The sequence below is a fragment of the Xenopus laevis genome, chromosome 5L (genome assembly GCF_017654675.1).
Source record: "Xenopus laevis strain J_2021 chromosome 5L, Xenopus_laevis_v10.1, whole genome shotgun sequence".
NCBI classification, from domain to species: Eukaryota; Metazoa; Chordata; class Amphibia; order Anura; family Pipidae; genus Xenopus; species Xenopus laevis.
In genome coordinates, this window is record NC_054379.1 from 41019464 (window position 1) to 41041428 (window position 21965).

Below are 21965 nucleotides of genomic sequence, written 5' to 3' on the forward strand. Positions count from 1 at the left end.
TCACTTAAAGTACTCTTTACATGTGGGTTCCAGAGTGATCCTCTCCTCTTCCAAGATGATGGGACCATGGCCATGCACTGACGTTGTAGCTTTGTGACGCAGCAGCGCATGACATCAATATTAAATAAAGAGATGCCACAGACCTGTGTTCGATGCTCAAAAATAGATTTTTCTTCGCAAAGTTCCTGGGTGCTCCCAATTACTTTTCCTGCTTGATTCATCTGTTCCTGACTTCCGGCTTTGTTCCTGACTATGATTCTTGCTGCCTGCCTTGACCTTTTTGCCTGGATATGTCTACGAACCTTCTTTAAAGGATAAGTAAACCTTTAAAATAAGTGAATGTAAAATTGATGAGACCAGTCTGACCACCAAGTAGTCAAGGAAGTTGTCAGGAGAAAGAAAGAGGCTGCTATGATGTTCTTTTACTTAGGGACAAATAGAAACATTTCTGAAATATTTCCTAAGCAGAAGAACATCAGAGCAGCCTCTTTCTTTCTCCTGACAACTTCCTTGACTACTTGCTGGTCAGACTGGTCAGAAACCAACCAGCAGGTGGTGCTGTTGTAACAAAATTCATATTAATAGTACATGTATCCCTTAATATCTCGGAATAAAAACCAAATAAATAATGAATGTAAATTACAAAAGTGCTTAGAATAGCCCCCTTGTTAATTTTACATTCACTTATTTTAAAGGTTTACTTATCCTTTAACCCTTTTGATACTCTTTCCTGATACAGCTTCCTCCTTGGTCCTATCTCCAACCGTACAACAGCCAATGGGCTCTGACAGGTTTGTGAAGACTTGACAACATTGAGGGGACCTGTAGGAAGGGCGATAGTTATCTAAAAAGTTAGAGGGAGCCTTTAGTGATAGACCTGCTGGGGACAGGGTTTGCGACTGAATCAGGGCCAACCAAAAGGACTGGTGATGGGATGCCACTGTGAGGGAGCTGGACTGTAAGGAGAATGGGGATAATGCAAGGGGGGTCCAAATGCTTGTACTACTACAGTACTAAAAACCATGACTTCACATGCACAGTTACAGCAAGGTCTAGGAAATATTAGAAAACTATGCCACTGGCTACAAATGGATCACAGGGACACACAAGATAATTAATAGTGGACAGTCAAAATAATCCACAAACTCACTAGTATAAAGTTCCTACACGTTGCTAAAAAAGCACAAGCATCTCCTGAAATGAGTGTTGGGGTGCACAGAACAGTAACTGAACATCCGGAGGCTGTAATCTGGCGAACCTAGCCTCTAATGCACAGTATAAAGAGATGATATAGATTACAGCCTTGTTTATTCTATCATAGTCATTTGATCATTTGTTTTCATCTAAACTCTAAAGAGGGCAAATGCTCTAGAGACTATTTACCATTACAAATGGATTTAATTTGCATCTGTGGCTCACTTGTTATTGCTAATAAGCAACCCTATATATCAGAGAACTTATAACTATTACTAAAGACTTGTTTCCCAGTGACTAAGGTTGCCAGCTCTGTGTCCCCCCATATCCATGTAACTTTTTCACATTCAAACGGAGCATATTATATCTACTTATGTTAATATATATATATATATATATATATATATATATATATATATATATATATATATATATATATATATATACTGCATACATATTCCCCTAATTTACTGACCTAAACACGCAGTTTGCAAAGTTATGTTTCATCCCTGCATTGCAAATAATTGTTAACATCTGTAGCACTCTGAGCACTAACATTTGATCAGTTATTTAGCAAATATTTGCTTTAAATTTACCCCCTAATTAACCTTAAATTTAAGGTTAAAGTCAGTAAAGTGAGTTTGTAAATCTGTCTAGGGCAGCAAAATTCTTCCCAAATCTTACCCTAACTGGCCTTAAGGCTGAGCCCAGCCAGCCGTTGCATTAGGCGCTCCTAGAGGGGGCAGCCCCACAGTTTATTAGATGCATTGATGTGTAGAATTGTTTTATTTTGGCAGAACGTTAGTTTGTGCTCTGTGTTATTCCTGGAAGATATGCATGTACATGAGAAATATTAATTTCTTTGGAAAAAAAAAAGTAAAGTCCTATACAGCAGGGAATTAGCCAGAGTTAATGAAGGCACCAGTGCAAAATAAGACTGATCCTGCTTAACCAGAATAAAAATAGCACATTTAAAATAGATCCAATTCTGCATAGGCTCTAAACCCTTTTATTTCATATTTTATATTTAATTTGTGAGCAAATGTTTATAAGGGCTTATTTACAAAAATAGGGCAAGGTTCAAAGAAATTGGAACAAGGTACCATACTTGTGCACATTTCACTAAGCTTCAAACTAATATGCGTTACACCTCCGTGTATGCAGTCCGCTATGTTCCCCAGCACGGCATACGGAAAGGTTAAGAAGTGGGTGGAATTGGGTCATTCCCACTCTGGGAGATACAAAGGGGTGCTAAGCAGTAGGGAGCTTGCTATTTTATGCCTGCCTATGAAAGCCAATAAATACAGGGGTCCTTAGGGCCTGGAAGTTCTGTGCTTGGTGCTGAAGGCTTTGCTGCAACTGATTAGCACATAAGGCACTAAGGAGGAAATGAAATAAAATTCAGAAAGAGAACAAATTTGCTAAATTTGCAGATTTAAGAAGTTTTATTACACACATTGCGCTCTATCGAAAACTATAAAATTTACAATCGATATCCTACTGTCGTGTGAGGGGCAAAGTGTTCACGAAATGTTTGTTACATTTGCACAAAGGCAGATGTGAACATTTATTTGCATTGCAAATAATTTTTCCGTTAGTGACCTATATTACATTCCAGTATATGCAGTTTTATCCTCTTTCCCCAATTTTCTCCAATGAATAGTAGGCCGGTGTTTGGTTGGAGGGGTCGGCACCTCTACCAATATGCACAATAGAAAGGATACATCCTTTCTATTATCTATATTATATTCCCCCATGAGGACCTTGATTTTGTGGCCTTGTGCTAGTCCTTTGTAAATGGGCTGTATAATTCTATTGGGATAGTATTATCCCCTTTTTTCAGCATTAGACTAATTAATAATTCTTCTGTAGAAAATACTTTTTTTCCTGTTGTTTCAATTAGGAAATACGGTATCTATGTTTTTTGTTATTTCTTGCACTAAACAGGGCAAAATCTGAAATTAAAACAAAGTCACATTCTGCTTCTGGTTCTTACAAATACAGTTAAAACAAAGCAACAGTCCACAGAGAAAAGCCCACTGTATAAACAAACCCCTCCCCCTCCAAGCTGAAGACATTGTTAGACTGTGAGATAAGGAGCACTCTTTATTCAGAGGTCTCCCAGCGGACTGCTGAATTCTTTTGATTGTGCTCATGAGAATGTGACTTTTGCCCTGTTTAGTGTCCAAATAACAGAAACCATACTTATTTCCTAACGAAAAAAGCCAAAAAAGTATGTATATGTTTTAATATCCTAGTTAAAGTCTTTGCTACAGCTGAGATTAAATTGTATATGTTAATAAAGGTTGATACAATAAAGTGTGGCTAAAGGTTGTGCTTCTGTTACACTCCGTTTGGTTGCAAGACCTTTGTTCCTGATAGAACTTTGACTTTTGAACTTTGACTTAAAGGGGAAGGAAACCTAGTCGGAAAGACACAAACGGGAGGGGGGTGGGCGGTTTGCGCCGACTAGGTTTCCTTCCCCTTTAAAGGGATACTGTCATGGGAAAACATGTTTTTTTTTTCAAAACGCATCAGTTAATAGTGCTGCTCCAGCAGAATTTTGCATTGAAATCAGTTTCTCAAAAAAACAAGCATATTGTTTTATATTTAATTTTGAAATCTGACATGGGGCTAGACATATGGGGGTAAATTTATAAAGAGTGAAGGTCCACAACTAGAGTGAAATTCCGCAGCTCACAATTCATTTCTATGGGATTTTGAAAGGCATATTTATCAATGGGTGAAAGTGAAAGTTCACCCTTTGATAAATACGCCTTTAAAAATCCCATAGAAATTAATGGAAAGTGGCGGAATTTCACTCTAGTGGCGGAACTTCACTATTAACTTCACTCTTTGATAAATATACCCCATTGCCAGTTTTCCAGCTGCCTCCGGTCATGTGACTTGTGCACTGATAAACTCTTTACTGCTGTACTGTAAGTTGGAGTGATATCAACCCCCCCAGCAGCCTAACAATAGAAAAATGGGAAAGTAACCAGATAGCTCCCTAACACAAGATAACAGCTGCTTGGTAGATATAAGAACAGCACTCAATAGTAAGAATCCAGGTCCCACCGAGACACATTACATTTTATATTGTGAATTATATGCAGTGTAAACAGTGTAATTTAGAAATAAAAACTACACCATAAAAATCATGACAGAATCCCTTTAAGTAAGGCCCAAAACTTGAGGAGACTCTGCTGAAGGGCAACACCCGATGCTGTGGAAATGTCAGAAGTTCTACTTTGTCTCCTGTGGATTCTTTCAATTACAGATTTGAATGATAGTACAGTTATCAAAGCAAAAGCCAGAATGAGTTCCGGTGCAATGGGAGGTGGCCCTTTGTCTCGCATGTCACCCAGCCTGCTGAGATCTGTTTTTAGGTCACCCAGTCTGAGCTCATTTTATGATATTCCATTTCTCTTTGTGATTAACTTCATTGTGGCTCCCAGTGCAGATGTTACCAGCTGCCTCTCTATCCTGATTATGACAGTTTATCCCCCAAAGCCCTTAAACAGCCTCCCACTCAGTTCAACACAATCCAAATTAATCATTCCTTAAAGGAATTGCTTTTGAAAGGTTTATTTGTCAATGTGATAGTTTATAGCTTGGCAGTGTTTCAACATTATGAATGTAGTTGATCATCACAATAACAGTAAGTGGAACGTTTTTTTTCATGGTTCAAGAATAAGGATTTTCTGCCAGGTAACTTGTAAAACCAGCCCACATTCTCTTTACCACCCCAATGGCATATGTTCACTGCAAACAAGGCAAAGTTGTGCTCACCACTCATTTTTAAATCATTTAGTGGGGGTGCAATGAGACCGTGACCATTAAACTCACACAGACCAATAAAAGAGTCCTCAGCACTCAACCCATTATCAATATATTAAGAACATTTTGTGCCTTAAGCTACATAAATATGCCTTACCCTAACAAAACAGGGACTGTTTGTCCATATATTGCAATATACAGTATTTAAGCTGACCAACTACATCATTTGTCCAGTCCTACACTCAACTTTCATCTGATTCATTAAGAATTCTATTGCTTCATTGTTTTACCTGCAAAGTTTTACCCCCAAACAAGGTTGCCCTTGTATTGGCCACCACTGGGATCACCTGACTATAGCTGGAAGGGTTGTTTTCCAGTGCACCAGACGTTGACGTGGTTGGCCAGCTTAAATATATTGCACTAAATGGACAAACAATCCCTGTTTTGTTTAAAGGGCAAATCATTTTTAGTAGCTTAAGGTACAAACGGTGTCAATGTCCTTAGTGTGTTGGTAATGAGTTGAGTGCAGAGGACCTCTTGTATTTGTCTATGTGCCCTGCATACACATTATATAAGCACTAAAGACAAATGTGAGTAAAAATGAGTAGAAAGGTAAAATAGGTAGAAAAAAAGGGGAGAAGTGTTACATTATATTATCACTTTGTAAAGATCAGTTATTAATATATTATGGACCTTTACTAATAAATATAATACCTTTATTACAAAAAATATTAGTGATGGACTCGTTTCACTGCACCAAAAATTTGCGAACTGGTGAAAATTAAGTGAAATGCATTGAAGTCTGTGGGCGTCAAAATGTTTTGACGCGCAGCATATTTTTTCACATGTAGAGTCTATGGACGTCATTTTCACGGTGAAACTTGGCATCACTAGTATCTATTTTTTATGCTCTTCTTTTTTTTAGCCTTTTTGGGTTATCTTTTGCTGACCTACCCAACTCATGCAATACCATTCTCATGACATTCATTAGTCAAGAGGTCATCTGAATCATAATTAAAATCATACTGGGGATCATGTACAGTTAGGAAAGCATCATGCAATATGCAAAATACAGGGTGCAAACCACCATTATATTGCCCTCCTCTTGTCCTAAATTGTTGCATGTCTCTGCACTTGGTTTCTGAGCATGAGTACAGTGTTGCCTGTGTTTGGCAGCACGTTATTCGTGAGGGGTGGCAGTTTGTCAATCTCCCTAAAGTTTGTTGAATTCGCAGCTACAGCAGCCTGAAAATACAGACCCAACTCTTCACAGGCACCATGGGAACAACTTCTCTGCTAGTGTACCATGATGGGTGGGATCTGTTAAGAGATTGAGTTTTTTTTAACTCATTTCCAGCTCAGTGAGCACTGTGCAAAAGTATAATAGGTTTACTCCATATTAACTGATGTTGTATATCTTGTGTGTCACAGGTGAAGATGATGACGATGATGAGTGCGGGGAAGAGAAACTACCGTCCTGCTTTGACTATGTCATGCACTTCCTGACTGTTTTCTGGAAGGTTTTTTTCGCCTTTGTACCTCCAACAGAATACTGGAACGGCTGGGCCTGCTTTATTGTGTCCATTTCAATGATCGGCCTCCTCACAGCCTTTATTGGGGATTTAGCTTCTCACTTTGGCTGTACTATTGGGCTGAAAGATTCCGTTACAGCAGTTGTGTTTGTGGCTCTAGGAACCTCAGTACCAGGTACGTTACTATGAATCTCGGATATGATCCAGCCAGCCCAGACTCATACTAATCCTCCTTCTGTCCTACATAACACTGTATGATGAATCTGTGTAATGACATTAAATCTTAATATTACACATTGTTAGCTGGGAGAGAAGATCATTTGTCCCATGTATTTCTGTTAATCTTTAAAAGGCACCATCCTCAGAGCTGCACAACAGCAGGTTAAGGTTCCCACACACAGGCAAATCCAAAGTGACATTCACAGATGGTCCAATTCCACCAATAAAGTCATTCAGCTTCAGGGCTAAAAGAGTCACTTGCTTGATCTTGAATAAAATAGGTTTTTACGCAGCAGTAGATAAATATAGTACCAGGTTCTTTGTTGGATTTCCTTTTAGTGTTGTTGAGTTAGTGAAGCATCACTGGGATAAGCAAATAGCTATAGCTTTATGTCTGAATAGCCATTTCACTGGATCTCTGATTAGGAAATTTCATATAAAACACGGACAATGCTGCTAATGCGTGTTATGTTTCTTTTCATGCTATTATATCTCTTGCATAATATTCTATAAACTACTTATTTATTAATGACACACCATTGTAAAACTGTATAGTGGTCAAAAAAACAGGCGCAAATGGCTATGTTTGCCCACAATGCTACATTTTTTCACATAGGTGCTTGTACAGGTATGGGACCTGTTATACAAAATGCTTGGGACCTGGAGTTTTCCAGATAAGGGACCTTTCTATAATTTGGATCTTCATTCCTTAAGTCTGCTAAAAAAAATCATTTAAATATGAATTAAACCCAATAGGATTGTTTTGCCTCAAATAAGCATTGATTATATCTTAGTTGGGGTACAACACATTGCTTTATTATTACAGTGAAAAGGGGAACCGTTTTTTAAAATTTGAGTTGAGTTTTTGAGTAGACGGAGTATATGGGACAAATTTACTAACCTCCAAAAATTCACCAGCGACAGCTTCGTTCACAGCGCAACACTTCGCCAGGCGTAGATTTGCCAGGACAACGCTAATTCACTAAAATCCGAAGTTGCGTCCAGGGCGCCGAACCCTGGTGAAGTTACGCTAGCGTTACTGTGCCAAGCAAAGCGAAGTTGCGCTAGTGTTGCCTAATTTGCATACATTGGGAAGTTAAAGTTGAATGGACGTATATGTTGCAGCAAATACATTACACTAGACAAGCCCAGGGAACCTTAAAATAAAATAGATTTGTTATATTGCCCTACACATGAGCCCACTATACAGTTTATGTGCCATATGTTAGGAAATGTAGGGGGGAGCTAGTTACCCCAAAAAATATTTATGCTCTTTTGCAGCTACAAAAGTTATGCCATCGTTAGTCACTTCGCCCTTTAGTAAATTTGCCCCTATGGTGGATGACCTTCACCGTAATTTGGAGCTTTCTGGATAATGGATCCCATACCTGCAATTGCATCAGGTGCAGATCTCTGCTCCCTATACTGAAGTCACAAAGGAGCTCATTTAGGGCTCTTACTCACTGGCGTTCTGACCTGCGCTCCACTGCGTTCCGTTTTTTGGCGTTCAGCCGCAGGGGAGCGCAGGAATAGACGCATGTCATTATTTCAAATGGGGCTGTACTCACACAGGCGCATGTAGGCGCCGAACGCAGGTTGAGACGCAACATGCTGCATTTTTCCTGCGTTCGGCGCCTACACGCGCCTGAGTGAGTACAGCCCCATTTGAAATAATGACATGCGTCTATTCCTGCGCTCCCCTGCGGCTGAACGCCAAAAAATGGAACGCAGGGGAGCGCAGGTCAGAACGCCAGTGAGTAAGAGCCCTTATGAACACTGGGCAAAGTTACACCTGCAGTAACCCATCAACAATCAGTGATTTTTTTTTCAATCAAGCTGAAGGTAAAACAATAAAGGTAAACGTCTGATTGGTTGCCATGGTTTACAGATTTGTTCAGTGTTTATAAATGATCCCCAGTGACTTGCATCTGCCTGTAAATTGGATGTAGGTGGGTGTAATTCCCGCATGCCATGTAAGGGGCCACCTATGGGTAATTATTATTAACATTATTCCGTAAGCAGAATCAGGAGTCACTGTGGACACAATATGAGCTTATGTACATTAGATACAGGGAGCGTGGTGCTAAGCTCTGTATTTTACACTTAATACACAAAATTTGCACCCAGAAACTGCTTTTGCATTGTGAAAGGAATTCATAAAAAAAACTTTTCGATGGTTTTAAATATACTTGTAAATGGTAACATAGTAAGTAAGGTTGAAAAAATACACACGTCCATCAAGTTCAACCTTTTAACTTTTTTTTAACCTGCCTAACTGCCAGTTGATCCAGAGGAAGGCAAACAAAATGTAAAAGCAATATCTATCTGGCTGTCTAGAGTTTCTGCACCACTGGTTCTGACTCACAAAACAATGTAGCAGAATCTAACAGAGATTTAGAACTGACTCTCTGCTACATTGACATGGAAGTGCTAAAGGGAAACTGACTTCATATTCTTGTTTAGTGCCAGAAATAACAGGAACCATAGATATTCCTTAATTAAAACAACAGGCAAAAAGTAGGTTCAGCACAAGCCATATTCATCCAACTCATGTTGAAAAGGGGTATATACTGTCCCTTTAAGGTTAAAGTCACTCAAAGTAATGTTTAGCCTGGGTTCTGGAAGTCCCTTTTTTATTTGAATGGGAAATGCTATCAGGGCAGGGCTTTACATCTGACATTTGTCTAAAGAATATAACATTTAAATCATAGGACTAAGGAAAAGTTGTGTCTCCTTAATGCAGCTCAGTGATGCATTTACTGTTGGATATTCATGTAGTAATTAAATAGTCCGAATTTGAGCTTTTCACTTAATCCGCTGTTTCTAGTGCTGCACATTTCCACCATTTTAATCTAAATGCTTAATGATGTGAGGCTATAAAAAGTCATCAGAAATATGAACGGGCCGTGCGCTCGCTCAGGAGAAGTATTACGGAGTGTGCAATAAAGACATTTGTGCTTCCCTGTGCCAAGGAGAACAGCATCATTCTTTCCAGGGCTTCTGCAAATTATAATCACAGCAGGTATAAATGTCACATTCTCGAAGGGGTTTTATGTGGAAACGCTCACAAATGAACATTTGCAGGAATGTATTCGCTCTGTGTGGCATAGTCGCGGTAAACTCAGGATACAATCTAAAGCTGTTATTTATTCGGTAAAACCATGCACATGAATCATATGGGACAGCTGCATAGTCAGAATATATATATATATATATATATATATATATATATATATATATATATATATATGTGCCTATTCATGGAAATAACAGGGGGTTCTCTAGTGCATATGATAATTAGAAGCCAAAGATATTCTCCTGTACAGGTATGGGACCTGTTATCCAGAATGGGCAGGACCTGGGGTTTTCCAGATAACCAATCTTTCCATAATTTGGATATCCATACCTTAAGTCGAGTAGAAAATCATGTAGACATCAAGGGGCCCATTTACTTAGTTCGATTGAAGGAATAGAAGAAAAAAAACTTTGAATTCCGAATGTTTTTTTTGGGTACTTCGACCATCGAATGAGCTACTTTGACCTTCGACTACGACTTTGAATCGAACGATTCGAACTAAAAATCGTTCGACCATTCGATAGTCGAAGTACTGTCTCTTTAAAAAATACTTCGACCCGCTACTTCGCCACCTAAGGCCAATGTTAAGGTCCCCATAGGCTTCCTAACAATTTTCTGATCGAAGGAAAATCCTTCGAATCGTTCGATTCTAAGGATTTAATCGTTCGATCGAATGATTTTTCCTTCGATCGTAGGAATTGCGGTAAATCCTTCGACTTCGATATTCGAAGTCGAAGGATTTACATTCGGCAGTCGAATATCGAGGGTTAATTAACCCTCGATATTCGACCCTATGTAAATCTGCCCCTACATAAACCCAATAGGATTGTTAAGCCTCCAATAAGGATTAAATATATCTTATTTGGAATCAGGTACAAGGTATCAAACATTAGAAATATGGTGCACAATGCAATAACGCCGTAAGTGCATGTGTGTGGTGCCGTTCACGCATTAGCGCCTTCATGTGTGTGCGCCGAGAGGCACGTCGGAGTAGGGGGGCTGGAGGGGGGCCCTGGACAGCAGTCCGGATGGGCCCTGGGCCCCCCAGTCTAACCCTGCATGTAGGAGCTACAGAGTCTTTACACAGTCCTATTGTGTTCCCTTTTGAGAGAAAAGTAAGTATTGTAATGCCACCATCAGTATTGGTCTATATAATGAATATTTTGGAACTGAGAGGAATTATAGCTGGCCTCCTCTACCGCCATTCACTCCCTCTTTTTCTAACCTTCTTTCTAGCTCTTTCTGTTGCTTGTCTCTCTCTTTCAGTCTCTTTTATCCTCACCAACCCTTTTCTCTCATTTCCGTTCTCTACTAACACTCCATATTTGTTCTTTCTCCTTTCTGCTAATGTTTTCGCCTTTCAAGGCCCCAATATAGGATTGCTTATATACTGTATAAAATGGCTATATATACGAAATTAGAACTGCAAAATGGAGGTCAGTCAGTTATATGTGCCGTCACATGAGAACTTCAGAATTATGATTAGAGTGTCAGCATAGCAGGAAAAATTGTGCTCACATTTGTAGTCTCCTCCTGTCATTAGCTAAATATCAACATAGCAAAATGGTGCATATAGCAAAGAAAAGACTATGTTGTATTAATGGCAGAATTTTAAAGCAACCCTCTTTGAACTGAGCATAGATGGATTGTTCAACCATTCGTAAAGATCACGCCAGTACACGACACAGGGATGGGTTGGGGATATAGCATATGTGTCTATGATATTGTATATGAGCTTTTTCAGCTCTTGTATACTTAACATAAGCAATTCCCTGCAATCTGCATATTGATTTAGTATCTTTTGTTTAAATAAATGAGTTTTCAAAACCTTTGACCTCCACCTTTTATATGTCAATATATATAGGCTTTTTAATCCCACCACTTGTAGTGTCTGTAGTGTTTAATCATACATCAGCTCTATCCACTACAGAATTTACATATTAATTGTATTTACCCCTTGACCTTGCCGCATCACTCTCATATACTATAGCAGCATCATGTCTAACTATCAGCCAATACACATATTTATCAGCTTTGATAGTATTTGCTGTCTTGATGGCTTCATCAAATGCTCGTTTTTGGATTAGTAAAATGCGTTATGCAAAAAGCTCAGAATTATGGAAAGGCCGTCTCCCATAAGCTCCATTTTATCAAAATAATATAAATTCTTATAGATTATTTCCTTTTCTCTCTGTAATAATAAAACCTTACCTTGTACTTGATCCAAACTGAGATATAATGAATCCTTATTGGAAGCAAAACCAGCCTGTTGGGTTTATTTAATATTTTCATGATTTTCTAGTAGACCTAAGATGGGAAGATCCAAATTACAGAACAGGTCCCATACCTGTAATTCCATTTAGAAAAATAATTACCATAATGTTTCATTCCAGCATCTGAACATGACTAAGTCACTCCACTGTAGGGTTAATTCTTCCCCAAAGTATCAGTTCTATGATTAAAGAATAAAATGTTCCGTGAATCGGGCATTAGCTGTGCCTGCCTAATGCTGCTTGATAAACAAACCTTGAGAAAATGATTTTAACACATTATAAAACTCTTTTCATATAAACCAGCCAGACTGTGAGGTCCAGTATAATGTGAATGTGCCAGCGGCACGAGTGATCCAACTTATATAACCAGGAAATACCAGTCAGCTGGACATCTGTATTTTCGGCTGTAGGACTGATGCCAGCGTGCATACAATGCCATAACAAACAATGCTGTGACACTTTAGAGCCAGAAACAGAGAACATATGCTGCTGTCCCCCAGGAAACCCCAATGTGCTCATTATTTTTTATAGACAGGGTATAATGTTGAAGGAAGCAGTGAGATATTAGAACTATAATTTCAAAAACAGGCATGAATGCTGAAAAGCATCATAGCTAATAATTTTTGAACTCTTGCCCAATGATTTTTGTTTATTATTTATCTCATATTTTTTTTAAAAAAAACAGAGCCAAACTCCCATGCCTGGTTTTAGCTTATTTATTAATAAAAAAAACTCTACTTAAAGTGGACTTGTCACCCAGACACAAAAATCTGTATAATAAAAGTACTTTTATTATATAATATTAATTAATATTTGAATGATTTTTAGTAGATGTAAAGGGTAAGTCAACCTCAAATTAAAAAAATTCCTAATAAAAGAAAATATAATTCTAAGCAACTTTCCAATATACATTCATTAACAGTTTTCAGTGCTATTGTAAAAACAATTGATATTGAAAGTAGCATTTGCATTTGCTAGTCTTTATTCCCCAGCACAGACAGGTCTGTTAATCAGCTGCCTTGTCTTACATTGTATCAACAGTCTTAGCCACCAGTGCAGAGAATAGAAAGGGATGGACAAACACTGCTTTCAATAGCAATACATATACAAATAACTTAAAAACCATAGAACACTTGTAATAAATGTATATTGCAACGTTGCTGTTGTTTTCTTTTATCGGGTAGATTTGTATTTTGAGGTTGACTTGCCCTTTAAGGTCTGGTGATTCAAATTACAGAAAGTTCTCAGGTCCCAAACATTTCAAATAACAGGTCCCATACCTATAATTGTAAATGAGCTTTGCAAACACCAATACCTTTAAAATAAATGCATGTTTAGATTCTTTAAAAATGTTGTATTTCAATAGTATATAAATACACCATAAACTGACTATTGGAGAACGGACAATACCAGCAACTGCAATGTGACCCCACCATATATATAACATTCTGGTTCTTTCAGAGGACGTATTAGCATGTAGCAAGCCATCAGCAGAAATCCTGGGCATAGCAATAAACTGCTTCAAGGTGCTCAAACAATGTAGATGTTTTCAACCTGTACTGACAGCTCCCTGTATAATACAGAAACTGCCAGTATGCCTGAGCCATAATGTCATGTGAGAGCTAGTGGGTGCGAGTGTAATCAATATCTGACACAGATACCTTAATACCAATATATAATATGTGTAAACATGAAGCACAAATAACTGCTATTTTGTATGCCATATTGATCCAAAGAGAGAAATAGATTCATACTCTATAGTCATTGGATTAAATCCTGGTACAGGTATAGGACCTGTTATCCAGAATTTCCAGATAATGGCTCTTTCTGTAATTTGGATCTTCATACCTTACGTCTACTCAGCACCGATTGCTGGGCTGGGGCTGTAGGCAGCGGGGGCCTAGCGCCAACCCGCACTACCTTACACAGGCGCAAGATCGCTGGCGTGTAAGTGCCGGAGCACTGGGGAGTAGCGCATCCCCAGTACTCCCCATAGAGCGGCTGGGCGGCATGCCCCTCGAAATATGTGCCACCCTAGGCCCAGGCCTATGTGGCCTCGCCATAAATCCAGGCCTCAGTCTACTAGAAAATCATGTAAACATTAAATAAATCCAACAGGCTGGGTTTGCTTCCAATAAGGATAAATTATATCTTAGTTTGGATCAAGTACAAGGTACTGTTTTATTATTACAGAGAAAAAGGAAATTCTTTTTTAAAATCTGGATTATGTGATTATAATGGAGTCTATGGGAGACAACCCGTATTTCAGAGCTTTCTGGATAACAGGTTTCTGGATAACGGATCCCATACCTCTATTGGAGGCTACTGTACAGCAGATACAGACAGTAAAACAAGTGTTGATGGGCCGTGAGAAAATTTAATTCATTTTATACATACCGCTATAGTCATTGGGAGTGGTTGCAATATTGATGGAATCTCTCCTGCCACCAATCAGTTGTCCTCTTCTTGTTCATGTTGTACAGCATTAAATGGTTTGTTCTCTTTTACATTAACTTTTAGTCTGATTTAGAAACATTTCTACCCTTACAGAGCATTTTGTTTTTAGTAACCCCCATTTGAAACCTGGAGTCAGAAGAAGATGGCAAATAATTAAAAAGCTATGAAAAAAATTAAAGACAGCCAATTGAAAAGTTGCTTAAAATTGGCCATTATATAACAAAGTAAAAGTTAACTTAAAGGCGAACCACCCCTTCAATAGCGAGCACACTCTGTCACACAACACAAGTTTTAATTTCAAAAGAAAATGTTATTAGAAAAAATCCTGTGGACTTTCCAGCAAGAAAATATATATTTGTATGCTCATAAACAGGAACTCTTTTATATATATATTTATATATATATATATATATATATATATATATTTTTTTTTATATATATATTTTGTCTGAAAAATGTATGGTTTTCAGGTGATAACCCAAGAGAAATAGAGCGATTCAGGCATCAAATCCAAAATATTTGTATGATTTGAGGTTTTTTCCTGACCTGACTTTTTCGAGTTATTTTATTGATAAATAAGATTACATCGTGGATGGGATTTTGGTCGAGCTCAGTTTAATAAAAATATGAGATAAATTTGAGTTTTAGTAAATAATTTATGAGATAAATTTACGTTTTAGTAAATAAACTCCTAAGTCTATACCATAAAAATGCAGGCAGAGAATTAAGATTTGCTTGTTTGGTGACCAAACAAGTGGATCATCGCCAACTTTGGCCATCCAGGTAGTAGGCCAAATTGAGCTAATGTCGTTTGTCCTTGGGGCCAAAGATTGGATTAATAGAGGTCTTATTAATAGAGGTCTATGCAGATCAGTTGGGAAAGGACCCCATGAATGACCAGCTTGAGTCTTGCACCGTTCAATAGACACCTTGGCAATGATCAGATAAAGGTCAGGCACAGTGTAGTTTTTGCCCGTATTTGTTTACTGTAGATTGAATGTTCCCGGAGAAAATATGAAACATAGGAAATTGAAAAATGTCTTACAAATTTCAAGATGATTAATAAAGCTATGAATTCTCTTCTTTTTCCCAACAGATACTTTTGCCAGTAAAGTTGCAGCAACCCAAGATCAGTATGCCGATGCCTCCATAGGTAATGTCACGGGTAGCAACGCAGTGAATGTTTTCCTGGGGATTGGTGTTGCTTGGTCCATAGCTGCCATTTACCATGCTGCCAACGGAGACGTGTTCAGAGTCCAACCCGGCACCCTCGCTTTTTCCGTCACCCTTTTCACCATATTTGCTTTCATAAACGTTGGCGTCCTGCTCTACAGACGACGACCAGAAATCGGCGGGGAACTGGGTGGGCCACGGACTGCTAAGCTTCTTACAACAGCCCTCTTTACACTTCTATGGCTCTTGTACATTTTATTCTCATCTCTGGAAGCCTACTGCCACATAAAGGGCTTCTAAACAAACACTCTAACATAGTAAATATATATATATATATTATAAATATATGTATAATGAACTGAGGAATTAAAGACTTTGCCATTTTCACTTACCTGCTGATGGAATGCAACTGTAGGAGCATTCCTTTTAATGGGTAGGAGCAAGAAATTAAGGTTTCTTACCCAAGGGCATCATGTTGAACAAGGCATGGATGCAGGGACATCTTTGCAACTGTACCTACAGTGTACTATAAATGGTTGACTACTTTTATTTTTGAAATGACTAATCTGAATGCTAAATGGGCCTTTTTTTGTTAAAATGTAAAGATGCCGGAATTACTAGTAACTATTTTTTTTGGTTCTTGGGGAGGGGAGGGGAGAGAGCCTGGAGATAAACACTTACATGAGTTTCCTAGATGGTTACAGACCATGTCCAAATTCTTCTCTAGTACAAGTTCCAATCATGAGAATTAAAGGGGGAATAATTACTGAAAAGAAACTATCCTCCTGCTGAACAAAAGGCATGTACCCACAAACAGGAGATGTTGCATTAGTCATATGTTATAATACCCCCCAAATATTTCTTTTTTGTTGTTAGAGGGTTTTGAAGGTTTTGTTTTGCCTTTTTACATGTTGCTGTCTATGGGGAGATGCGGTCACACATTAAGGAGCTGATTTATCAAAAATCGAGTTGGGTTTTTTTTTCAGGATTCGAAAAAAAACGCAGAGAAAAAAAAACATATGCTAGAGAGTATTCTTTCAACCTCAAATAGTCTCCATTTATTAAAGAATAAAACCAAGAAAAGTCGCCAGAAAAAACGTGGCAAGTAAAAGCTGGCGAGGTTGTATAAAAGTCAATGGGAATGCTCTCTGAGAACTTTATTTGTTTATTTCCCCAGTTTATTAAAACATTCGAGATTTTCAGCTTCATTGAAAATGAATGGGACAATTAGATTCTTACTTGCATAAGACTTTTTGTTCCACGATAAAACATGCACGGGGAATTTTTTTCTTAAATCAGCTAGCAATCGAGAAAAAAATTTGCACAAGTTTTGTCTGCGTTTTTTCTCCTCGTCCGCATTTTTTTCCCGACTATTTCACATTTTGATAAATCTGTCCTTAAGGACCCCTCCTAGAAAGAGTAGCCCTGAAAGAGAAGATTGGGCGTTTGTGTGATGTTTCAGCCATCTTCTCCAAAAAAATGCAATAGTGCAGCCATCATGGAGCGCTCACACTTTCAGCTTGGTGTACCAAGGCATATTTTTTCTATACATGCGCACATAAATGGTATTTATAAGGTAGGCAGCTCTGAAACGCTCAGCAGGATCACTGATCTGTAACAGTGATCCTTAGCAGAATGCTCTCAGGTGCATATAAATATATAATACACAAGAGCCATGAATATCTTTTAAATTAAATGATATCCTTATAAACGGTGACTATCAGTTATAATCAGAGCTTAGTGATGTCATGTCTGTCACATGACTCACCGAAACTTGTGTATTATAATAAAGTACCCCCTGTTGCAAATATGAAGATATTAGAAGTCACCTTGGAGTTACATGTCTTGGCCTTTGGACTCGTGTTTTTATATGGTCATGGAACTTGCAATAGGGGGTAGTTTATTTACTATATATCTCTCTATATATTATGCACCCCTAGCTGTATGTTGGGCATTCTACAGCAAGAAAGGTCTCATTTTTGTTTGTACTATTTTGCAACTTCCTGTGCCAAAATCACTATTTTTTGTCCTCGTTTGTGTTCTCCGTCTTCTAATGTAATTCTTTTATTTTAAGGATTACTACTCCTTGTAGGTTTCCGTATTTGGCTTCATGATCTCACTCTATACTGATATCTCATTGGAATAACTAAAGGACAGGTACAAGTAGGCTTAAAAAGCAAACAGCCAAACAAAAAAGTAACCTTCTCCTCTCCAACAGGTTAATTGCATTGTAATTTGCATGCGTTTATCCTTGTCACACAACTCCATTGGGTCTGTTTGTGCTTTGCTGATATCACCAACTCATCCTAATGTATACGATATGTCATTCTGGTCTTGACAAGATGTTCTATCTTCCATCAAGCTACGTCAAAAAAAAAAAAAAAAAATCTGTGCAAAGTCTTGTCCGGGTGCTTTCCTGCAATGCCATATTCATGTTTTGGAATGTCTTTGTGCTATGTGTAACAATGTGCATGGGTGACAAGTATTTGATATGCCATAGCCTAGTGATAACCCTTTTACTTCTGTAGTTTGAATGTGGAAGACATGAATGTGATTTCCTCCACCTGCTTTTTTTTGGGGGGTGGGGGCGGGGGTTTAAAAATAAAGCAGGTAATGAAGATAAATAAAACCCATGTAAAATGAACAGAAAATGAGTATCTGGCTTATCCGGCTTATCAGCATTTAAATAACAAGTTGACACTTTTCTGACTCTGATGACTTTTTAGCGATTTGCAAAAGGTTTTAAATACTAACAAGGGACCTGGAGTTTTGTATCTTTGTCTACAGAAAGTATTTATTTGAAACAATAGGGTCTGTGAGTATTGATACCTGGGGCCTCGTCTCATTGTAGCCTTACAGTTTCCACCTAGAAAAAAATCACAGGCAGCCTTCTGCCCTCAAGCATTGGCAAAACTATCAGGCACTTTTACTAAAATTCAAACCCGAGAACCCTAGAAAATTTTCAATTGGCTTTTAATAAATCAACACATTTATCAAAGCTGATTCGTTTGTCGGTTCGGCAGAATGTGTTTTGACGCCATTGTGCTCTGTGGGGTGTTAGAGCTCGGTGACAGTATTACTGCAATTATTAGCGTCGTTAATCCCAGATGCAAATTGCAAACTAGGATAAATGATTGGGTCAGTTTTTTCCATGCTGGAAGGCAAATGTGAGTTTGGAGGTTAATGCATTGTCCCCTAAGTCTCCAATACCCCACCACCAACACATTTGCAGTTTAGGTTACCTCCTCCCACAAATCTCACAGCACTTGGGCCTCTGCTGTTCAAGGGTTTATGGATTTCTTTATTTAATAACAGAGGTGCCAGTTGCTTGTAGGTAAAACTGGATGCTTGCTATATTTAGGGAACCAAATAAGACAATGTTTCTTAGCTGGCGAAAAAAGTAAATGAGGTTACTGCTATACACTAATGTACATCAAGACCACAGTGGATGTAACGCTTAAATATTTAACAGAGCGCCTGCGACTGTAACCTCTTTCCCATTGATATTATTTTTGCCATCACTGAACCAACACTTTTTATTCTTTAGATAGGGAATGTTTATATCATTTACTTCCTCAGCGGAACCCTCCACCCTTATATAATTCATGTTTCCAGGGTATATTTGTCTTTAGGTCTTTAAAAAGCCAGTTGGATCCCTAAGGCAAACTAGTCAAGGGCTAGCAAGCACTAGCAAGTAGAAATTTCTATGAATTCAGATGCAACATTTATCTTGCTTAATAGATCTGAAAGCAGGAGAAGGATCAGGATTTATATATTAACTGGAACTATGCAATATCCCCACGACTGAGAGAATCTTAGCAAGGATCATGCCCTGGATCAGCTCCATGCCCTCTCTTTACTTATTTTCTTATTGATAAGCAAGTGCTCAGCATTTCACAGACTGTGCTCCTCTCTCTTATTGGTAAATATTACCCAAACCAAATTGTACCTGTGTTCTGTGTCCAGTATTTAACATTTTATATATCCTATAGCAGCATGGGGGAATATAACTTTTAAGAAGCTGGTCGAGATGAGGTTTCCTCTTCCGGTTTTACTATTCTTACAGTTGTTCAGTGAAACCCATTGTTTACGGGGCTTCTAGACATTACCGACATTGATGTATAGTAAATTGTGATGTACAACTTTTTCATCCACTCAAATATAATGGATATACACGTTTTTTTGTTTAAAAAATGATTGGACATACCAGCAATGTGCATATGGCACTCAATAAATAGTCAGTGAAGCTTTAGGGGAATTCATTTACATTTCTAGTAATAAAAGGCAATGCAGATAATGTTAGAGTCAAATATATATTAAAAATGATATGTAAAAAGACAAAAAAACAGTATTTGTACTATTTCATCTTTGACATGTGTGTATGCTTGAATTTCCATGGCCAACAAGACTTACAAAGCCGAATGTTATAAAGAATCTAATAAAGCGATTTACAAAATTTCCACCGGTAAGAATCCCTAGGTAATATAAGGTGGGCATTTCATATGGTTCAAAAATTCAGTATGAAATAATTATTATTGAAACAGACTTCATAGATGAGGACTGTGAAAATCATTTGTTTTGTGAGCTGGTATATTCATAAATATATATATCCCTGGAGAAAATATACCTCCATAAACTAAACAAGGACTGATAGTCGTTTTAAGCCATTAGCTGAGAAGGAATCTCCGGTTTGGATAATAATAATCTCGTAGAGAATAACCATCACGGTGGTTCCACCTAGCAAGGCTACTTGAATGGAAACAGAGAACAATAATATATTGTGGACCTTATTTATTTGGAGTAGGAATATTGTAGTACTTCTTAAACCACAAAGATGCCCTCCTTATATATTTCTTAATGGGGTTTTTAACTACCATTTGGATCCCCTGACCAGTGTCACCTGGTGAAACCCACAAGCCAAACCTGTAACCAAAAACAGCCAGCCGTGCTTTGGCTTCAGTTGGTCTGTTTGATGGTAGACTAACCCTGCAAAGAGATTTGCTTATAGAAAGAAACACATTCCATATGAATGAACAAATATGGTTTTGGCCAAATTTTAGAACATTTTAACCAAATTCACATCAATAATGTGCAATTTGTGTTTCTTTTATAACTACACTGCACGAGACGCCTCTGCTTAAAACTCTATTGTGAAGAAGTGGAATATCAATTGTCAAACAAAAGGATTTGCCCCATTATTAGCTTTAGCTAGTAATATTCAAACCTAATGCTACACCTTATATTTTGTAAGGAATTCTGTACTCATTGGACGTTCAAAATGATTGTGTAAAAACAAATTTAGTATTTCCTACCATTTCTAATAAGCATCCTTATTTAAAGGGTGGCGTGGGAAGCTAATATCTAACATGGTGGCATCCCTTGGCCCATTTTTGTGAGTAATTATGTGCCTTACAGTTTAGCCATACCTACTAAATGACTGCATTAATAGAACTGAGAGCAGACATATGCTGTGAGCTCACAATGAGTCAATCAATGCACCTGAACTCATAGTAAAATAATGTCCCACCTGAACTCATAGTAAAATAATGTCCCACCTGAACTCATAGTAAAATAATGTCCCACCTGAACTCATAGTAAAATAATGTTACAACTGAACTCATAGTAAAATAATCTCCCACCTGAACTCATAGTAAAATAATGTCCCACCTGAACTCATAGTAAAATAATGTCCCAACTCATAGTAAATTAATGTCCCATCTCATAGTAAAATAATGTCCCAACTCATAGTAAAATAATGTCCCATCTGAACTCATAGTAAAATAATTTCCCACCTGAACTCATAGTAAAATAATTTCCCACCTGAACTCATAGTAAAATAATGTCCCACCTGAACTCATAGTAAAATAATGTCCCATCTGAACTCATAGTAAAATAATGTCCCACCTGAACTCATAGTAAAATAATGTCCCATCTGAACTCATAGTAAAATAATGTCCCAACTCATCGTAAAATAATATCCCACCTGAACTCATAGTAAAATAATGTCCCAACTCATAGTAAAATAATGTCCCAACTCATAGTAAAATAATGTCCCACCTGAATTCATAGTAAAATAATGTCCCATTGTTAACTGCCACATGTAAGGCCAATGAGTCTTTATAGATGATATACTTCTTCCTACCAAAGAGGGAATTCTCCATATCCTTATTGTTGATTTACAAGAAGCTGACATTGTATTTGGTAATGTTTACCATCTTTTTTCCATGGAAACCAACCTTTCTGCTATAGTAGCGCTGCCTC

General features: G+C 37.9%; 1 protein-coding gene across 4 annotated transcripts in view; it reads left to right on the plus strand.

Annotated features, from left to right (window-relative positions):
• LOC108716640 (sodium/calcium exchanger 1) overlaps nucleotides 1–17424 on the plus strand; it is a 197329-nt gene extending 179905 nt beyond the window's left edge. For all 4 annotated transcript variants that reach the window (XM_018262916.2, XM_018262921.2, XM_018262922.2 and 1 more), the window contains 2 exons: nucleotides 6406–6681; nucleotides 15628–17424. In XM_018262916.2, coding sequence (XP_018118405.1) covers nucleotides 6406–6681; nucleotides 15628–16004 — 653 coding nt within the window. In that variant the 3' untranslated portion in view covers nucleotides 16005–17424. The remainder of the gene's footprint in view (nucleotides 1–6405; nucleotides 6682–15627) is intronic.
• Nucleotides 17425–21965: the final 4541 nt, after the last annotated feature.